Source organism: Papio anubis, chromosome 8 (genome assembly GCF_008728515.1).
Source record: "Papio anubis isolate 15944 chromosome 8, Panubis1.0, whole genome shotgun sequence".
Lineage (NCBI taxonomy): Eukaryota > Metazoa > Chordata > Mammalia > Primates > Cercopithecidae > Papio > Papio anubis.
Window position 1 is genome coordinate 108657901 of NC_044983.1, and position 21860 is coordinate 108679760.

At 32.2% G+C, this 21860-nt stretch overlaps 1 protein-coding gene across 6 annotated transcripts in view; it reads right to left on the reverse strand.

Annotated features, from left to right (window-relative positions):
- The window catches only part of CSMD3 (CUB and Sushi multiple domains 3), a 1287556-nt gene that overhangs the window by 1140432 nt on the left and 125264 nt on the right, over positions 1–21860 (reverse strand). For all 6 annotated transcript variants that reach the window (XM_021942876.2, XM_031650139.1, XM_031650136.1 and 3 more), the window contains exon 2: positions 13810–14032. In XM_021942876.2, coding sequence (XP_021798568.2) covers positions 13810–14032 — 223 coding nt within the window. The remainder of the gene's footprint in view (positions 1–13809; positions 14033–21860) is intronic.

A 21860-nucleotide genomic window follows, 5' to 3' on the forward strand; every position in this document is an offset into this window, starting at 1 on the left:
GTTATCAGATATAGAGAATACCAAAAAGTTGGCAGAGAGAAACTGTCTTTCCTCCTTCTGTTTTTTGCTTAGAAAACACACGATCTCTACAAGTCAGAAAACCAGGCAACATTGTCTCTATTTTGTAGTTCCAAACAGTTGCTCCATCACGAAAACCATTTTTCTGCATTCTATCAAATGCAAACTTCCAGAAAACAACTAGATAAAAAAATGAATGACTTCGGGTTGCATCCTTGTAAACACAATCCAAAAAATAAAAGAAGGTGGTAATAGGGAGATACAGGGTTATGCTACTTTCTAATAAAGTTAAACCCAATGTTATTTATGCTTGTCCTTTCTTGTATGCTATAAGAAAAGCATATCGATGCTTGATCAGTAAAAGCAAAACATTTTATGTTAAAATATTGTGTTGTATATCTTGAATTAAATTGTTTTATTAAGTTAATATATTAAACTAAGGAATTTCCATGTAGCTATTATGAAATCAGGTGCTACAAATATAGAGAAGATACTCTATTAGGTCTCAATACCTATTGTAAAACTGTAGTGTTTAATTCAGTACAGTATTTGTTAAAGGGTAAACATACTAGAATCTGGTCACCCATTAACTGTCAATATACACTGTATTATGAATGAAAATATTTTACTTGGAATTTGATGGAAACTTTGGAATTTCATGTTAGAAATTGTTCATAGAAAACATCAAAGTTAACCACAAGAACTGAAATATGAAAAATTTATCTAACAATTTGATGCAATAGTAAATCAGATGGGAAAAATAAATTACTCCAATTAATCATACCAAGAAAAGATTTAGTTTAATCTGGACAAATTAGTAAAATAAAAACGCTATTTTATTTAAGCTCGTCATTTCTGATCCACTCAGTAGGCAAATATTACTGAATATTTATATCATAATAGTATTATGTTAAGTATCTGACATACAAAGACAAATATAGCTGCCCCTAACCAAAAAGATTTCAGAGTCTATTCAGCCTATTCAACACCAAGAGCTGGTCATATTAAGCAGTTATATGTTTACCATTTATTTATTTATTTATTTATTTATTTATTTATTTATTATTTGAGATGGAGTCTCGCTCTGTCGCCCAGGCTGGAGTGCAGTGGCCGGATCTCAGCTCACTGCAAGCTCTGCCTCCCGGGTTTACGCCATTCTCCCGCCTCAGCCTCCTGAGTAGCTGGAGCTACAGGCGCCCGCCACCACGCCCAGCTATTTTTTTTTTCTTTTTTTTTTGCATTTTTAGTAGAGACGGGTTTTCACTGTGTTAGCCAGGATGGTCTCGATCTCCTGACCTCGTGATCCGCCCGTCTCGGCCTCCCAAAGTGCTGGGATTACAGGCTTGAGTCACCGCGCCCAGCCTACCTTTTATTTATTTTTGATAAAGAAATATATTTTAATTTCAAACAACTATAGACTTTTTACCATGATGGGAATTTAAAGTCATTGTTTTATATAACGTGCACCTGACTGACACATTTAGTTATTACGAAATCTTGTAGAAAAATATCAAATTTCTGCTTTTATTAAAACACAAATTTAGATGTGATTAAGCAGAAGAGACAATATGTAACAAACTAAAATTTGTTGATATATAGTAAAGTTGGATATACTTAATCAATAGGCTTTGATACAACACACAGTAAGTACAATATTAGCTGTGTGAACTTGCACAATGTCAAATAATAGAGGATAAGAAGAGCAATCAGAAGGTATAAAAATAAGGTTAATACTATAATTAAAATTTAGTTTTTAAATGGGATATGGGAAGATATAATAAGAATATAGTTAGGTTGGTGTTGGGAAATAAAAATGAAGACTTTATGTGAAAAATTTTCCCCATGATTTTTATTTATTCTGGATATTAATCCTGCTAGGTCTCTCTCAAAACACATTTTGAAAATACTTACATATTTTAACCTAAATAAGGCTTTTTTCCTAGAATAACAAGACATTGATATAATAACAGTGGGATTCACTTTATAACATTCATGAACACTTCAAGTATAAATTGATATGATAATTTTCAACATTTTAATTTCATTGTTATTCTAGAAATTAAGAAGAAGCAGATCAATTTGCTAAATCTGTTCCATAATAAAAAATTCCTTTTAAACTTCTAATCAGCAAGTATTTTATTGAGCATCAATCATGAATTAATCAAGAAGAGAGTACATCCTCATCATTAAATGCAACATCTTGCTGATTTTAATATTCTCCTATCATCCAAAGACAAGAGAATAAAACCTCCAAATAACACAGGAAGGTTTGTTTGTAATAGCTTCTTTTTGGAAGGTGGGGAGCTGATGGACGAGAGCTTGGAGAGACTAGTTACATGTTTGGTAAAATCCAAAAGATATAGCAGGGATGAAAAACTCACAAAGCAGAGTTCAAGGTCTGGCTAGAGATGAGGGTCACAGAAAGGATAGCAAACAGTAGAGACTGAGGAACAGGAAGGTAAGAAGGAGGGAGATCCCTGGAGCAGTTATGTGCACACAATGCCTATATCAAAACATTGTGTCAATGGATTGTTGATATTTGTTGAAGGAAGATACGAGTAAAAAAAAAAATCACAGAATATTTTCTTATTAAATACATATTAATTTTTATACTGTAGTCTAACAGAGGCAGAAAAAATGCAATACTATTTCCAATAGCAAAGTCATGGAACCAACCTAAGCTTGCATCAACAGTTACGTGGTTAAAGGAAATGTGGTACATATCCACCCTGAAGTACTATGTAGCCATAAGAAAGAATGAAATCATGTTCTTTGCAGCCACCCGGATGCTGTTGGAGGCCATTATCCTAAGCAAATTGATGCAAGAACAGAAAACCAAATACCACATGTTCTCACTTATAAGAAAGAGTTAAACACTGAATACACATAGACATAAAGATGGAAACAACAGATACTGGGAACTACTAGATGGGGGAAGGAGGGTGGGGATGTATGCTGAAAAACTACCTACAAGTACTATACTCAACACCTCGGTAATGGGATTATGTGTATCCCAAAGCTCAGCATCAAGCAATATACCCATGTAAAGACCCTGCACATATATCCTCTGAATTCAAAATTTTAAAAATGGCATGATATTTATTATTGAAGTGTGGCAAATGCATACAATTGAGCTAAAATGAGTGAAAACGAACTATAGCAACATGCTACAACATGACTAACTCTTAGAAACATAAGGTTGAGCCAAGAAAGCATGTCCCAATAAACTAAATGGGATGACATATATTTTATAAATCTTACAAATTAGCATAATTAAAAGTGATGTTGCTTCAGGATGCATTCATGTATGATTAAAGTATAATTTTGAAAGAAGCTAAAAATGACCACAACATGGAGGTGCTTGTTACTGGTAGGGTGAAGTCACAGCAAGGCGAGGATGGGATACAAATGGAACAAAACGTGAGCAGCATCCTGGTTTAGTGGTAGGCTTGTTGGTGCTCATTTTAATAAAACACATCGCAATGTTTATGCTACAGAGTCATATATTACGATGAATAAATTATATTCTTAAAATACAGTAATAGAGAATATAGAAAATTTATATGGCAAGATAAATTGATGCATTAAAGAGTTAACGGTAGTATTCTAATAAATATATTATGGCAATGAATTGTTTTATATATTTTCTTTTTTTTTTAATAATCACATCTCACTCAGATATAATTTGACTTTTGTAATTAGAAAACATTATCTTAAAGTGAATGAAGTGAGGTTGCTATGATTCGTTTATGATTTTTAATTACCACAAAAATGTAGGCAGTGGCTGTGGCAAGGGTCTATATTTTATACATTTTAGTTCTTCTATCCGTCATGTTATATATATGTGACACTTGTGATTTTTTTCTCTAAAAATACAACTGAAAAGCCTTTAGTATTTCTGAAAACAAACTGGGTGGCTGTGAACTTAATTATATATATTTTTATGTTGATAAATTTCATTCTTTTTCTGTATGGGTTCTATATCTTTTAAATACCTTTATAACATCGAACTTGAACATCTATGAAGGAATAGTCCTCTTTTTACATGATTATTTGATGGTGCAATATCCTTTGGATGTATGTCATGTTTTAACAGAAAATAAGTCATATAGGTGAGATTCTTAAGTGGACCCTAATGTAAATGTGACCACTTTTCTTATACCCTTTAATCTTTGTGACATTTTAATTTAGTAAAATGACTCAATGAAATAATTTAATAAAGTTATCTGATTTTATGGTTGCCTGGCTTAGGTCTTCTGATTCATCACTCCAAAAATGCTATAGTTGAAAAATGCAAATAAGTATAATTAATGAGCTGTGCTCTAACTTATTTATGTTCACACTTCAGTCTCTTGAAATCCTGTTTTTGATCTTGAAATAGATATCAATATTTTTGAGATTTTATTTTCTCAACTGTATAATCAAAAATATTAGGAAGAATATCTGAAATGATGTTATGAGCATTGTATATAAATAGCCTGACAGAGTATGTATTCAGAGAATGTTAGTTTTTAACAGACACAGGGTATATGTATCTTCCCTCACAATATGAACTACTAATACAACTAAATGAATCTTCAGAGTTATTCTAAAATGTCTTATCTAAACATTTTATTTAGGAATTCATGTTAATTATGTAGAAATTTTGTTACTGAAAACATTTACATTTATAAGCACATTAACATGCTTTCTGCAAGATTATCAAATGGTCACTTCAATTATGCCATTTTACTTATGAGAAAATGAATGTTTATGGAGCGTAAGTGAGTTTCACCAGAAATATTTTTAGTCAATTATAACACCATGTGCAGTTTGCTTTTAGGATATCAGTGCTGTTTTACTGAAAGCAGGCTAATGGAAGTAAACCTTTCCGCAGATTTACTATAAAAGATTGAATAAATATAATCTAAGGAACAAAGTGTTTAAACTTGCTTATTGTCATCTTTTGTTTGATCTTTTAACCCCAGTTTTAATGGTTTAATTTAGTCCATTTCTTCACTAAAGGCCACCTCATTTCTTTTTGGCAAAATGCCTGGTATAAACAATAAATAGTTGTGTATACTCTGGAATCCTTGCCTTACTCAGATTTGAAAGAGCCTTTTATGTTGACAAAAAGTTTTAGAAATCCTGTCTGTCCTTGAGATCTATGCAATCATTAATCTGAATGCTCCAAAGTGAGTAATGATATCTAAAGAGAAGAATCATTAACTGCCTAAGATGCATCAAAATTTTAATTGGCTTTTTTCTAAATCACTTGCTCGCCGAATGTCCAATGCCCAATGGCAATGCAATAAGTCTTTTGTAAATTAAAGTGTTAGGTAGGGGGATACTAAACACAATATAATCAATATAATGGTATTTTCAAGTTTGTCCATAGTAAAATGCATTTCTACACTCAGCTTCTGTTTCCCAGGGTGTGTGTTTTCTATACAAGGCTATGACTGAGGTCATATTTGGACCAACAGTAAGCAAAGTTCACTTTGTCACTTGGTGGGTCTCATTAATATTATAGATCAATAGCAAAACTCTGGTATTTCTTTTCTTATTTATTGAGAAATAATAAATAATAACTTTATCATTATAAGCAGTTGTTAATATCACATATGTCATTTTGGCACACAGCTATACACACAATCACTCTATGCCATTGAATCAGACAGTAGAGCCTCTGCATTTCCCAAACATTTTGTTATGTAAGAGACACAATCAGTACACAAGGATTGGTTCCAACTCTGAAGGGAGAAATCTTTATAGTCAGCTGATTGGATTGAGTTATATCACTCTCAATATAATCTTAGGCAAACTTGGAGATAGGGACATGAGAGACCATGTCTTTAGGTAGCGTTAAATCACTGGAGTGCACTGACATAAAATATAATGACCTTCTGGTCGTTTGTTTCTATCACCTAAGCCATTTAGATATTTTTGGATAATTTTCATGGGAAAGTCATTCTCTACCTCAACATTATGCCTACAGGAAAGGAAACAGATTATTGTATGGCATTGAAAGAAGCATCAAGTATAGTGAGGAAAGATTTTAATCATGAGTATCAAGAAGTTCTATGGGACATTGAGGGAGCTAAGGAGAGAAGAAATATTAACCATGTAAGAAAAGAAGCATAGTGGCTGCTCAAGAATATTTATGGGGACACTGCCAACATTTTCTGAAGGAGAAAAGGTCTACTTGTTAATTATAAAGAACCAAAAAGAAATGGTCTAACAATTACACACGTGGGAATTCAAGCTACAGATTGTTGTTTACTCACTCTAATTACCGTTCCTTAATTATATCCATTAGGCTTTTGAATTCTATGGTTATGACAATAATCCAGCAAGTTTGTATAATGAATTTGAATTGTGACAGAATGTTACGTATTTTAAACGCCTCAACATATCTAGAAAAAAAATACTGGGTAAATAATTGTTATTTAATAAAGGGGTATATAAAGTACAGATAATTTAGCCATGGTAATGAAATATATTCTAGAATAATGACCAAGAAGGCATAAAAAGATTATATACTGTCACAAAGTAAAAATTCGAAGGAGAAGAGTAACATTACTGTAGAAATACAGAGAAAAAATAAGGCAGAGCCTTTTCTAGAAAAAAACTTAGTTTATCAAGTAATACTTTAAAAAATGTACTTGAAACATGCTTTACTATAATTGTGTCCAGAGGCAGCCAGCTAGGACACATAATTTATTAAGTTGTCATTTCTAGGATTCCTTAAAATGTACACCTTAATTCTTCACTGTAATGCTCAAACAGACAAAATGAACTTAGACTCCTTCACATATTCAAGAAGAATCACAGATCTTAATATAAAGCTAGCACTCTAAACCTTCAGAAGAAAATACAGGATAGCTTTCCATCTTTGGATAAGCAAATACTTATTGTACTACAAGAAAGCACTAACAAAATATAATATTAATAATTTGAACTTTGTTCAAATTAGAAACCTTAACTCATGCAAAGATAGTGTAAGAAAATGAAAGAGCAAGTAACAGATTCGGAGAAAACAATTGCAATGCATATATTTGTCAAATAAATGCTATAAAGATTGCAAAGACCCTTATAATTTGATATATCAAGACTAAGCAGACAACCCAATTAAAAAGTAGACAAAATATTTGAACAAATCCTTCACAAATAAATGGTTGATAAGCACATGCTCAATATTATTAGTTATCACATAAGTTCAAAATAATACCAGAATAAATGTTGACAACCTCAAATGTCAACAAACATGTGGAGCATTTAGAATTCTCATACAGTGGTGGTGAAGTACAAAATCCGTACACAGCTTAGAAAAGCTATTTGGCAGTTTTTTATGATATTAAATCTATATCTACCCAATAATCAAACATTTGGACTACTTCTCATTTCACAGAAGGAGAGCTTTAAAAAGTTCATTTTACCGATAGCTATAGAGTGGTTCTCTATTTTACAACTTTATGTGTTTTTGCACTAGATGGCAATTTTTTAAATTCTAAGTTCCGTTTCATACTTAGGGAGTTTATTCTCAACATATTACAAAATTTTGCTATTATTTGCAATATAATATATTTTGTGATTTTTCTTAATAATGACTGATGAGCTATTGACATGTACCAACACATTACATTTTCTTTTTAGTTCTATAAAACTCAAGTAAATCGTGTGTGTGTGTGTGTGTGTGTGTGTGTGTGTGTGTGTATATACACACATTTTTTTTTTTTGGAGGTGGAGTATCGCTGTGTCACTCAGGCTGGAGTGCAGTGGCGCGATTTCGGCTCACTGCAAGTTCCGCCTCCCGGGTTCACGCCATTCTCCTGCCTTGGCCTCCCGAGTAGCTGGGACTACAGGCGCCCTCCACCACGCCCGGCTAATTTTTTGTATTTTTAGTAGAGACGGCGTTTCGCCGTGTTAGCCAGGATGGTCTCGATCTCCTGACCTTGTGATCCACCCACCTGGGCCTCCCAAAGTGCTGGGATTACAGGCATGAGCCACCGCGCCCGGCCCATTTAAGCTTTTTTATGTATATAGTCATAATACCTGTAATGAATTATAATTTGGTATATTGTTCAATATTTAGAACTCATATTTCTGTATCTGTATTGTTTTATTTTGGTAATTTATATTTTTTAGTTAATGATGTGATAGCTCATACTTCCTTTCTTTGTCTTTTATTTTAATGGCATAGAAGTTATAATTACTGTTTTCAACTCCGTATAAGTGAAATTTACCACATGTAGACCCTCTTTAAGGAGCAGTTAAGGATAGTCATAAAGTTTACGTATGCATCTGAATTTAGTTTAAGAAATAAGAGAGAGTCTTTTATCAACCACCATATTAAAATCAGCTTTCAATTTCTTTTTGGCAGGGTGTTTTTTTTTGTTTGTTTGTTTGTCTTTCTTTCTTTCTTTCTTTCTTTCTTTCTTTCTTTCTTTCTTTTGTTTTGTTTTTAGAGACAGGGTCTGGCTCTGTCACCCAGACTGGAGTGCAGTGGTGCATTCTCGGCTCACTGCAACCTCCGCCTTCTGGGTTCAAGCGATCCTCCCACCTCAGACTCCAGAGTAGCTGGGATTACAAGCAGAGGCCACCACACCCAGCTACTTTTTTTGTATTTTTTGTAGAGATGGGGTTTCACCATGTTGCCCAGGCTGGTCTCAAACTCCCGAGTTCATCTGCCTCCCAAAGTTTTTTCTTTTTTTTAAAATGATTTTATTTTAATTTCAACTTTTATTTTGGATTCAGAGAGTATATATGCAGGTCCATTACATGAGTATAGTGCATGATACCAAGTCCTAGGAGGTGAATGATCCTATCACCCAGATATGAGCATAGTACACAAGTTTTTCAGCCCTTGCTTCCTTCACTCCCTCCCCACACTATTAGTCGCCAGTGTCTATTGTTGCCATCTTTATGTCCATGAGTACCCAATGTTTAGCTCCCACTTATAAGTGAGAACATGTGGTATTAACTTTATTATATCTGCCTTCACCTTAAGATTTTGTGTTATGCTAACACTTACACTTATATTTGTTTTTATCTTTACGTATCCTTTTAAAGATTTCTAATCCATGGACATTTATATAACTCAGGAAAGTAAAGTTTATGTTGTAGTCGTTACTACACCATGACTATGACCTTGTGAAAATTACTTCCTCTTTTTAAATCACACCTTTAGAAATAATTTATTTAGAAATAACGTTTATTTATCTATCATATTATGCAAAAATTAAGCTTTGGATATTGTGATAGATTTTGTCAGTTGCCTGGCCCTCAGCCTTCGCCATGCTGTTTTCCACAATTGAGGTCGAAAATGAAAGCTGTTTTTCTAGAATACTTTTGACCAAGGAATGGTGATGTCAGGCTGTTCTGGCCAATGATATAGGAGAAGAATCCTTCTAAGGACCTTTGGGAAAGCTTTTGCTTTACTGACAAGTTTCTTAATAACAAGCTTCTTGTTATATAGGAGAAACAAATCAATTTTTTGTTTAAGCTATAGTAAGTCAGGATTTCTATTACACCCCAACATCCAAAATGATAGGCCATATCAAAGTAGCAATGAGGAGACCATAGTAACATGTCAGGAGACACACTAAATAAAAGCTTTTGTAGTCAAGTCTTCTAAAAAATAACTACACTACTACTTTGGTATTTAGAAATAATCATTCTCTTCCACTTTGAGAAAAGATTATCATTCTATAACATTTCATATGTATTAAAGTTGTACATGTTGAAAATTAGGAAAAAGAATTTAAAAATGAGTGTTTATAAAAGATCCAGCTTGTGGACTTTCTAATATTAAAAGAAATGTAATGAATCTTTAAATAAATGGACAATGTATATTATTATATAAAAATTTTAAAATTCTTCACTTATTTGTGCAGGAAAAAACAGCTAAGATTTAACAGGCAACCAACAAGCTGAGAAATATTTTTGTCACAAAAAAGGGACACATTTACATGTTTTAGAATAAATGAATTATGTAAATTATCAAGAAAACTACTGATACATAGACCAAAAAAAAAACAATTTGCAGGAAAAAATAAGAGTGGTTATCAAACAAGAGAACATGTTAGATATCTGTAAAAATCAGATATATGTAAATAATCAAATTAAGGATAAAAGATGTAAGCCTGGTAAGACTGAGAGATAATGAATTATAGTTTTCTAATTGTAATAATATTCATTTATATAAGATTCTGGAAAGCATATTAGTAATATAAATAATATTATTTGCTTCTGACCTAGTCATCCTGTTTCTACCAAGAACTAATCTAAAATATAGAAAATGTATATTCATAATGATGATAATATGTGAATTAATTATAAAAAAACATAATAGAATGATAATTACATAAATCATATCCACATTTAATATTTGAATAAATTAATGCTTACATAAAATGATTACATATATTTAATAAATTCAATACATTGATGTTTACAAAGATTTTAATCACACATTAAACATGTATATTATAATGTAGAGAGATTACTAAGGACATACAATGTCATATATAGAGTGATCCTGGACGAATATATCTGTCTCTACCTCATTAAATAATAGGGGATTTTTTTTACTTCTTGGTATAACTTTATTGTTGAGAAAATATAATATTAATGTAAAGTAAACAAAGCTTAGACTAACCTTTATGCATCAAGTCCAGCAATGTTGCCTTAAATGCATCAGTATTTGTTCTAAAATAATGTTATAACTAAGAAAGAAGTTCCCTAACAGTGCTTTGCCAATATCAATTCTCATTTAATACAAAATAACTAAGAGAAAAACAAGCAATATCATTAATAATTGGAGGCTTATAGTTTTTAAAATATGAAATTCTGATTATGAATCCCAACATGTCTATTTAGACAGGGAAGAATGACAAGAACCACAAACCATTTTTTTTCTACATTATTGAAAGACAAGTCATTTTAAAAAAATCTATTGGAGCTCAGGAAAAGTAAAAAAAAAAGTATCAATTTCTGGAAGAAAGAGAACAGCAAACACACCATAAGGACATGCATTAAGTGAGAATATGATCCAATATGAGAGAAACAAAACCCAAGAAAACAGTGAGTCAAACAGCCAGACGCAAACATGAATCAAACTCTGCCAGCAGCAGTTTCGACTTCTAATCAAACAGCAGATTTTGTATATAAACACAGTCTGGAAGGGGCTGTAGGTTACATACTAATTTTTTTCCTTCCAGTCTTGCTAACTAAAGTCAGCTATAACATTAGCTACAGTACTTCTTTAAGCACAAAAACCAATAGATGCGTTAAACATTTACAGTGAGCAAAACATTAGATTCTAAAGAGTACATTATAACACAGACTACACGTTAGAATATAGTCTTGTCATTTTGCTTGTATAAATAGAGTACATGTTTGAATATAATCTATAAAATAAATAGCAAAAATAAATTTGGAGCTTACCTTTCAGTTTATATTTGTATATATTATATCTGTTTGAAAATATGCCTTCTATTATTATTTCTCTTACTAAATTTTATCCAATACTGCTGAGAAAAAATAGATTTTCATTTATATATCAATACATAAACCTTAGAGATTATGTATAACTACATAAAACTATATATATTGAAGAGCTTCAGATCTAAACTGAAACAAATCTGAATTGCGATGATAGTTCTGCCTTTTGCCATTTTCAACAATTTTACTCTGGCGTGCCTCATTTTTATCAGTTGTAAAATGATGCTGATGATAATAATAGTAATTATTTTACATTGTCTGAATACAGGAGAAGTTAAATACCATAATGAAGACCAAATACTTAGTACAGTGACAGGTGTAGAAGAATCATTCAATAAATGCTAAAGGTTAGAGTCATTGAGCTTTCATTATATTGTATTCCCCATAAAATCTCTGTAAATTAAGGGCTGTTGTTCCCAATTTACAGATTAGGAAAGAAAGAATGAGAACAATAAATTTATTTTCCTAATTTTACAGTCTTTTAACTTCCCAGAGGCCACAGTTGTTTAAAAAAGAGGGGAAGAGATAAAATAAAAATATGTTTTCTCATTTTCAAGGCGATCTAGAGAGAATAGGTACATGTACAAGCAATACTATCAGGGAATTGATACTTTGAAACTACCAGGTAATGTTAAAATAAGTATTTTTATATATTTAGGAAAATTATATCCCACATATTGTCAGTGTAAAAAATTGTACTTCTATTTATAGATATTATTTGGCATTAACAAAAGAAAACCAGCTTTTAATGACAGTGGCAATGATGATCAAATAGCAGTCAGACGTGCATACCATAATATATATTTATAAAATAGATAATTATTGTATGAGTTTAACAATGTAAAAGGAAAAAGAAATCAGATTTACTCGGTAAATGAGTATAGAGGAAAAAAAGAAAGAAAGAACAGTAGAATCTTAGCTGTAATCAATCTAGTAATCTTGTTTTTGCACAACAAAGTTTGTGAAACAACTCGGACATTTTTAAGTGTCATGTGACTGGAAGCAGTTCGATGTGCTCTAATAAGATTTTATAGCCATGCAGCAGGTTCATACACATTTTCTCATAATACCTGCAGAAGAGTATAGTGAGATGGATAGACCTGGCCTTATTACCATGTCTCAAGTTTAAACAGACGTAGTGTAGATTGCTCAAATAACTGGTGAGCAACAAACCTAACACCCTAATATAACAAATCTCATCTCCAGATCTACCATTTTCCCCACTATATTATGTTTTCACTGCCCAAATTTGAGGAAAATAATCACTAATTTTTTACCTAAAATTGAAAAAGTATAAATGCAAAGGAATATGGAAGACTGATGAAACTGTAAAAAGTCAGCACTGATAATCTGCTTCTTGTACATTAGGAAGGCAAGAACATGTTGTCAACTATTAGAAAGTAACAGCGTCACAGAATCATAACTCAAATATAGCCAAGTATGGAAAGAGTCTTTAATTCCTACATGTTATCTTCTTAGAATATTTTAAATTACAAGTTTAAAAAAGCTGACGGCACTTAAAGAAAAGTATACAAACACTGGCATAAATCTAGGACTAAATAAAATGTGCAATGCCTGGAATGTTGAATTTTTTAGTTGAATTATAGTTGATTTACAGTTAAAATAAGTTTTTGGTAAGACTTCCAAAAACACTTCTAATTTTACATAACCTATTCGCCAAGAGGAAATTCTGAAGAACCAGAAGAACTACCTTAAAAATAGTCAGGGTGTTAGTTAATTTTTACATCTGTTTTATCACTGAGCTTCAAAAAAATACTTTTATTTGCAGAGGCAAAAATATAAATGTCCCCGTTTTTGACATGAAAGAATGTAGTTTTCAGATATTTAGATTTTATAAATTACACACATCAGAAATTAATTTATTCTACTATCCATGAATGCTGATTTTAAAGTGTTTTTGCATAGTGTTGTATATTAAAATTAGAAACATTATCACTAAAATATACCTTATATAATATGTTTTACTTTATCAAAAGTTATATCCATAATGAATGAAATCTTGAGATAATCATTTTTAAAAACAAAATACTTTTAGCCACTATAAAGACATCACTACTCAATATACATTCACCTTTGTGAGACTTGGTATTAATGTATTAGCAGTATGATGTCAGAGATACCAAGCTAATTTGTTCATGGGATGATATACTTCCAAATACATAATAATTAGTTGGTGAATACAACTTTATTACAATTGCATCACAAATGTTAAGCATCTTTTGTAAAATAGACTACTTTTACCCAGAAAATATTTTCTCTCCAGTCTTCCATTCAAAATACACTAACCTTGTCCTAAAGTTTGTAGGATGAGGATGTCCATCATATAATGATAAGTAGTCGTATTCTTCTTCTAGAGCAAATGACTGAAAAACAATTTGTATTCTATTTCGTTCTTCTGCTATTATTACCCATGTACAGTTTGCACCATTTGGATATCCATATGGAAAACCAGGGCTTTCTATAGTGCCATTAAGTCCTTTTAAAGTTCCACCACAGGTATAAATAAATCCTGCAACAAAAGACAAATAAACATACATTAATATTATATAAATCAAGAATAATCCAGGAGATAATATTATTTTGAAAGTCTACTGTGTTTCCAAGACCAAAGTTAACAATAATTTTATAAATGGCAGTTTAAGAGCTGGACACTATATACAAATATATATGTAATATAAAACAAAATAATAGATTTATCATTTATAATATATACTGAGATAAATCATTGTAAAGCAGTTGATGAAATAAAATTATCCACATACACCTGAATCATTATCCATTACAGGTTCCCACAGACAAACACAATCCTAAAACACGGTATCTTTCCTCAAAGAGTTTTAAATCTCACTGTGGAAGCTCATAAACAACATTGACATTTTAAAGATCTTTGTATGCATTTTGGGTCCCAAAGAATTAACTCCATTTTTTCTTGGCAACACATGCTAGTTTTTTTTTTGACATATCCACATCTGTACCCTGTAGCTTACATGCTTTAGGAAAATCTGTCTCACCCTGATTATAGAAGAGGAATTTTTTAAGTCTATGAAATGGCTCTACCTTTCATTAAAATATTTAGTTCATGATGAACAGAATCCTAAGATAATCACATCAGAGTGAATCCGAAGGTCAGGACAGAAATAAGTTAAATAAATGGATCCTGAACAACTGATAGCACCCATCTTAAGAACTTCTGTATTTGTTCCATGGTAAGTCTAAGTTACTGAGAGCATGAGTTCTGGAAATACCTAGAAAACTTACTGTATTTTTTTCAGCATTTTGTCTCTTCAAATATATATTTTATATATATATATAAAATATATTATATTGTATTGTATTATATTATATTATATTATATATATATATTTGAGACAGAATCTTGCTCTGTCGCCCAGGCTGGAGTGGAGTGGAGAGATCTTGGCTCACTGCGACCTCTGCCTCCTGGGTTCAAGCGATTCTCCAGCCTCAACCTCCCGAGTAGCTGGAATTACAGATGTGCACCACCACGCCCAGCTAATTTTTGTATTTGTAGTTGAGACAGGGTTTCACCATGTTGGCCAGGCTGCTCTCAAACTCCTGAACTCAGGTGATCCGCCCGCCCCGGTTTCCTGAAGTGCTGAGATTACAGGCATGAGCCACCGCGCCTGACCTCTTCAAATATATAATATTCTGTAGCATATTGTGTAATGTAAAAATCTAAGATTAATACAACAGTAAGAGAAGATGGTCCCAGTCTTTATGTGGACTACATGCTAATAAAGTTTGCATTTAGAGGCAGTTAAACAGGATCAGAAGTTCTCATGAGAACCTCTTCACCCAGATGTTATTATCTTTATCTGTGAGTCCTACAGGAAGCCGAAGTGCCAGAAAGCTGTAAATCAGAGATGACAAGCTAATTTGAGGGAGAGAACTCCATACTACCCAAAGTATCTATGTTTGGAACTAGGGATAGAAATGCAGGAAATTTAGGGCTTCTTTCTTTGGGAAAAAATGGATATATTTTATGTAAGTATGGATACTTTTTAAAAGTAAGAGGACTGCTGAATAGAAGTCCTCAGAAGCCAGAGTTGTAGATTGTGGCAGATAGTGGCTGATTTGGGATGTTGCATTTATTCCACATTGTTTAGCACCTTGTTTTTGCCAGGGGAGCCATTTCTCTATTAAATAGTGATATATCTTTTTTTTTTTTTTTTTTTTTTTTTTAGACGGAGTCTTGCTCTGTCGCCTAGGCTGGAGTGCAGTGGCGTGATCTCGGCTCACTGCAACGTCTACCTCTTGGGTTCAAGTGGCCAAAACAGCTATATACTTTGGAGCAGCTGACTCTGCTGACTCCAGTGATGAGAAATGTGGCTCAGGGCTAGGTTGACCAATATAATCCTATTCTCTGAGCAAAATTTAGTACAGGAATCTTTTCCTACATCTCACCATATGGCAAAGTCTTAAGCCTGAGATATTCGGTATGTTTATGTGATATAAAGCATAGTTCTTGTTATCATTTTGCCTCTTTGTAAATTGACCAAGAAGTTGGATCAGGTAGAAGAGGTTTTTAAAAAAAAATCAATATTTGTGTATATTCAGATAATTTTGCTCATGCACCAAAAGTCAAATAGGGCATTTTATGATTTTCAAAAATAAATAAATAACTAAAAGGTCTCTTTTTAAATTGCTTCTTGCAGAGCAATTACTTTGAAGCCTTAGGTTAATTAGCTATCACCCATTTCTATTAGTTTTCTGCCTGAACAGCTTCCAATTTGAACTTCATAACTAAAGGCAAGCATGAATCCCTTCAGCTACAATCTGATCTATGGGCTGTTTTATATACTCTCAAGCCCCATAACCCTGATAGTTTTAGAAAAAGGACATATGTCTTAAAATAACATGCTCAGCTTTGTCCACTCATTCTTCAAGGGCCTGCTGATTCATGCATTTCAAGTACTTTTATTTTTAGACAAATTAGGAATTACACCTATATTTAAACTTCCTTATCTGTGTTCTTAAAACTTTTTATTTTTGTTTTTGTTTATCATGAAGTTAGATTAAACATAGCATTATTCTCTATAATAAAGTACATTTTTTCCAAAAAGGAGGTTTACATTTTTCATTTTAAAAATTCGAAAATCAGAAGTAAGCATTATAAAGCAAAATATCTTTCCTCATTCATTTATGCTTCACAGGGCTGGTCATTTTTAACAGCGCAGTGTTTATCTTACTAGGCCTTTCCTAGGCACAAGCAGATATGCATTTATATTATTTTTCAAATGATGTCAGTCATATTATGCATATTTTTCTGAATTGTTGTATCTATTTTAAAAAATCACCGGCATTATTCTGGGTACAGATGTAGACTTCTACTACATTCTTCTTTGAAAGACTTTATAGCTACACAGCATATAGTATGCCTATAGTATGCCTATAGTATAATTTATTTTACCATTCTCCTAATGATAACTTCATTTTTATGGTTACAAAGGTCTAATGAACAACTTTGTAAAAACAGTTTTGTACACATATCCTTGTACAAAGTATATATCCTTTGTGCACAAAAGGCATATATCCTTGTGCACTTGCTGGATACCTCCTGAGATGGAATGGAAATGGGGATGCTGAAAATTTATATAGATACAGTGAAACCATACTTAATACATATGAAAATTTATGTTTCTGGCACCATTGTATGAAGTGTCTTTCACCCTCAACTGTAATTCTGTCAACACTAGACATTTTTGAAAGGCAAATTTTGTTTTTCATTTTTGCTTTTTAAGAAATTTTATCATGTTTATTTGAAGTTTACAACTTGATGTTGTGGAATACACACAGAGAGTAAAGTGGTTACCATCGTGAAATAGATTAATGTAGCTATCATGTCACATAGTTACTTTTTTGTGTGGCAAGAGCAGCTAAAATATACTTATTTAACAAAAATTCTTACTACAATACAGTTTCATTAACTTTAGTCCTAATGTTGTACATTAGGCCTCTAAACTTTTTCATCTTACATATCAGCTCTATGACCTACAGCTACCCACCTTCTCTTCCCCTTACTCCTGCTCATCCACGGAAATCACTGTTTCATTGCCTATCCGAGTGTACTAAGATTTTTCTTTTTTTTCTTTTTTTCTTTTTTTTTTTTTTTTGAGATGGAGTTTTGCTCTTGTTGCCCAGGCTGGAGTGCAATGGTGCAATCTCGGCTCACCACAACCTCCGCCTCCCAGGTTCGAGCAATTCTCCTGCTTCAGCCTCCCTAGTAGCTGGGATTACAGGCATGTGCCACCACATGCAGCTAATTTTGTATTTTTAGTAGAGAATGGGTTTTTCCATGTTGGTCAGGCTGGTCTTGAACTCCTGACCTCAGGTGATCCACCCGCTTGTAGTATTTTTATTTGTGTGTCTGGCTTATTTCACATAGCATAATGTCCACTAAGTCCATCCAGGTTGTAGCACATGGTGGGATTTCCCTTTTTAAGGCTGAATAAGATTTGTGTGTGTGCGTGTGTGTCTGTGTATGTGTGTGTGTGTATAAAATATATTCCATTGTGTATATATAAAAAGGGATATATATCCCCTTTTTAAGGCTGAATAAGATTCCATTTTGTGTGTGTGTATGTATATACACACATTTCATTTTCTTTATCAATGTATCTCTCAATGTATATCTAGATTGTTTCCACATTTTGACTATTGTGGATAATGCTGCAAAAAACTTGGGAGTGCAGATATTTTTATACGGTGGTTATTGTATCTCATTTTGGTATATACCTGGAAGAGGAGTTGCTGTGTCATATAGTGATTCTATTAATATGATATGTTTAATTTCTTTAGGAACCTCCATACTGTTTTTTCATAATGGCTATGCTAATCTACATTCCCACCAATAGTGTACTAGGGTTTCCTTTTCTCCACATCCCTGATAACACTTGTTATTTCTTGTCTTTTTGATAATAATCATACTTATGGACATAAGGCAATATCTTATAGTGGTTTAAATTTGCATTTCTCAAAAGATTAATGATGGTGAGCATCTCTTCATATACCTTTTTGCCATTTTTATATCTTCTTTGGAGAAATGTCTGTTCGGGTCTTTTGCCCATTTTTAAAATCAGGTTACTGTTTTTTCTGCTATTGAGTTATAAGAATTCTTTATAATTCGGATATATTAACCCCTTAACAAAAATGTGGTTTGAAAATATTTTTTCATAGTCCATAAGTTGCCTATTATTTTGTTGATTGTTTCCTTTATTGTTCTGAATGTTTTTAGTTTAATGTTGTTCTATTTGTTTACTTTTGCTTTTATAGCTTGAGCTTTTTGGAGTGATATCAAAATTAATTGTCAAAGCCAATGTCAAGAGGCTAAAAGGCAAATTTTGCAAGGCAAAAAAAAGTTATAATACTATTTTCTTTTGCATTTCTCTGATAATTATTAAGTAATTACTCTTGTAATTGCTATTGTAATTTCTCTGATTACTATTAAGATTACTATTGTGATTCACTCAGAATCTATATTTGCCTTTGTAAATACGTTTCTAAATGAAACAACTTTGGTTATTCTTGTTCATTGTTCTCATAAATTCACAATTCCTCGTTGTTCTTTATAGTATGTGAGGAACATCACTTCCTTTTTCTCTTGTCTCCTCTGATGATTGTTTTCCTATATTCATTCATCTATCATCACATATTTCATGCCTTAAGGGTAAAATGATACAAAGAATAGTTTTCCAGCTCGTCTTCTGGGAGCTGACAATCTAAAACACAAGATAGCAGGACATTTAGGCCATTGCTACAAAATACAGAAAGTATTATGATTCGTGTGTGCACACTTTGCTATAAGAACACATAGAAGCAAAACTAAATCTAGATAAGTCAGTATGTAGTATATGGAAAACTGCCCTCAAAAACTGGCATTGCAACCTTTCATAGATTCACGTTTTACAATTTCTAAACGTCTTATATTATGTTTTTCAGACCTTATTTTTTAATGCGCACTTAAACAGTGTATTTACACGTGAAAAGTAACTAAATTTTACATGACTTGGGTCTCATTGTCATCAAGAGTTTGATTAACAATACTGATTTCAAAAAACATCAGGCCCATATTTCACCTTTACGACTCAGCAAGAAATAATGTAATGACTATATGTATAGTAGTTGAATGATGTTTTAATTTTTTGAGCATGCTAAGGTTTCTGACAAGCAACATTCACACCTGTGTTTATTTTTTCCGGTCATCTTCACAAAACACTGCAACTGAGCTTCTGTGACCAATTATGTTGACAGGACTCTTGCAAAAATTACTCATGACCTTTCCATTTTCAAAATCAGTTCTTTTTTGAAAAAAAAATGTTTTTGTCATCTTTGTGCATTTGTTATGGCTAATTGTTGTTATTTCTTGGAAATCTTTTCTTATCGTTGCCATGATTATGCCCTGCTTTCCTAATTTCATGAAATTCTCCTAAAACCACTCCTTTACTAGATTTCTGTCTTCATCTGTCTTCTCTACTTTGCAGGCTTCTTAGCAACCACAGACATAGCTGTAAGCAATACTAGTGACCATAAAAGAGGCATATCTTCATTTATCTATTTCCATCCCTTTGCTATATATCTCTGTGTAGATGTAGCATACTATGTAGAAACTAGTCATCCGTGTCCTCTGGGATTCTTTGCTTATCCTCAAATCTCATTAGTTCATTCTATTAACTGTCTCTTAAATCTATCTCTAGCCCCCTCTTTGTTTTTCTATTTTAAATCCTGTGGATTCAATTATTCCTGATCTCCTGCATCCTATCCTATTTTAAGAGAAACCAATCTATCCTGCTAGACTTCCTGCATTTGCCCATCTACTCAGGTCCCCACATTGCTGCTAAAGTCATTTGTAAAACAAACAAACCCAATCTTGTCACTTCCTCATTCAATAGCATTCTTTGGCTACTCCTTATTGTCAATATAAAGTCCACACTTCTCTCCCTGTACCTTATATAATAGATAACTGATTTTTGTTTTTATTTTGCTGAGTCATATTCCATCTTTAATTTTGGAGTGCTAAACTGGATTCTTAAATTCCTTGAAGCTGACCTAGGAATAGTTCTTTGGAGTTTACTAACCACTTCTTCTTCTAGACAGAGGAAGGAGTGGGGCACACATATACACCTGCTCATTAGAGTCCTCAAAATATTCAATCACTTACTAGATATTAAGGTAAAGTGTCATTTGTCATTTATCTTCTGCTTTTCTTTATTTATACTTCTGTTTCTAATATTTATTATTTACTATGTAATTTTAAATACATAGTAAATAATATGTTTTTCCTAAGGCTTTCAGAAATTTGCCTTTATGCCATTGTGGTTTGGGCAAAGCCTGACATTCAGTAGAAATTCAGTAAGCACTTTTTGACTGAATAAATACTTTCATCTATCACTTCTTGGCCCAAACCAAATGACTCTCCAAACTTCCACACTGAGGAAACTCAGAGACAAATAGGGTTAGTATCATAATTTTGGGTAAATGTTTGAATAACAGATTTTTGTAAAGATTTGGGGTGAGTGCATGTAACTTGTAAATTTCATATTTATTGAAATGAAAAGCTACATATTCATAAGAAGAACTTATAATACTCACTGAGGAACAATATTTCTTTGCATAATCCCAATTATGCAGTATTTTACATAAAAATTTGGAAATAATATCTCCTTAGAGAGGCTTTTAAAAAAATTTGTTTAATATAAATACAATAAATATATAAAGTGTGCATCAAATTAATGTACATACATGAACAATTTAATAATTACAAACTGAAAACTTATGTTACCAGTAAGTATATCAAAAACTAACAATATCACTTTTTACAATGCCTTCATTAGTTTAATCACAATATCTTTCATTACTCATCAAAGTAACCATTATCCTCAGATTTGTGTAATTTTCTAAACTTTTACTCATAAATTTATTATATATGCATGCATTTCTATCCTGAAGTCATGACAAAATTCTCCTGTCTTCTCACGTTGTATTGGTTTACTTATCACATTCACATTAGGAACACATAATTTTTGGTGGTGGGAGAGAGGGATAGAGATTAATTTATTTTGTATTTAGATATCCAAATTACCCAGAACCATTTATAAAAAAGACACTCTTTTCGACCCATACTTCAGTTTGTCATAAATTAAACATGGATTTTTGTGTAGGCCTATTTTGAGATGTTCTGTTCCATTGGTCTATACCACACTATCTTAACTAGCTTCATAATGAGCTAATTGTTATATTTGGTAATGAAAGTCCTTCAGCATCATTCTTTTTCTTCAAAACTGCTCTCTTTTTTTTAAAGCTTAGCATTTACATATGTATTT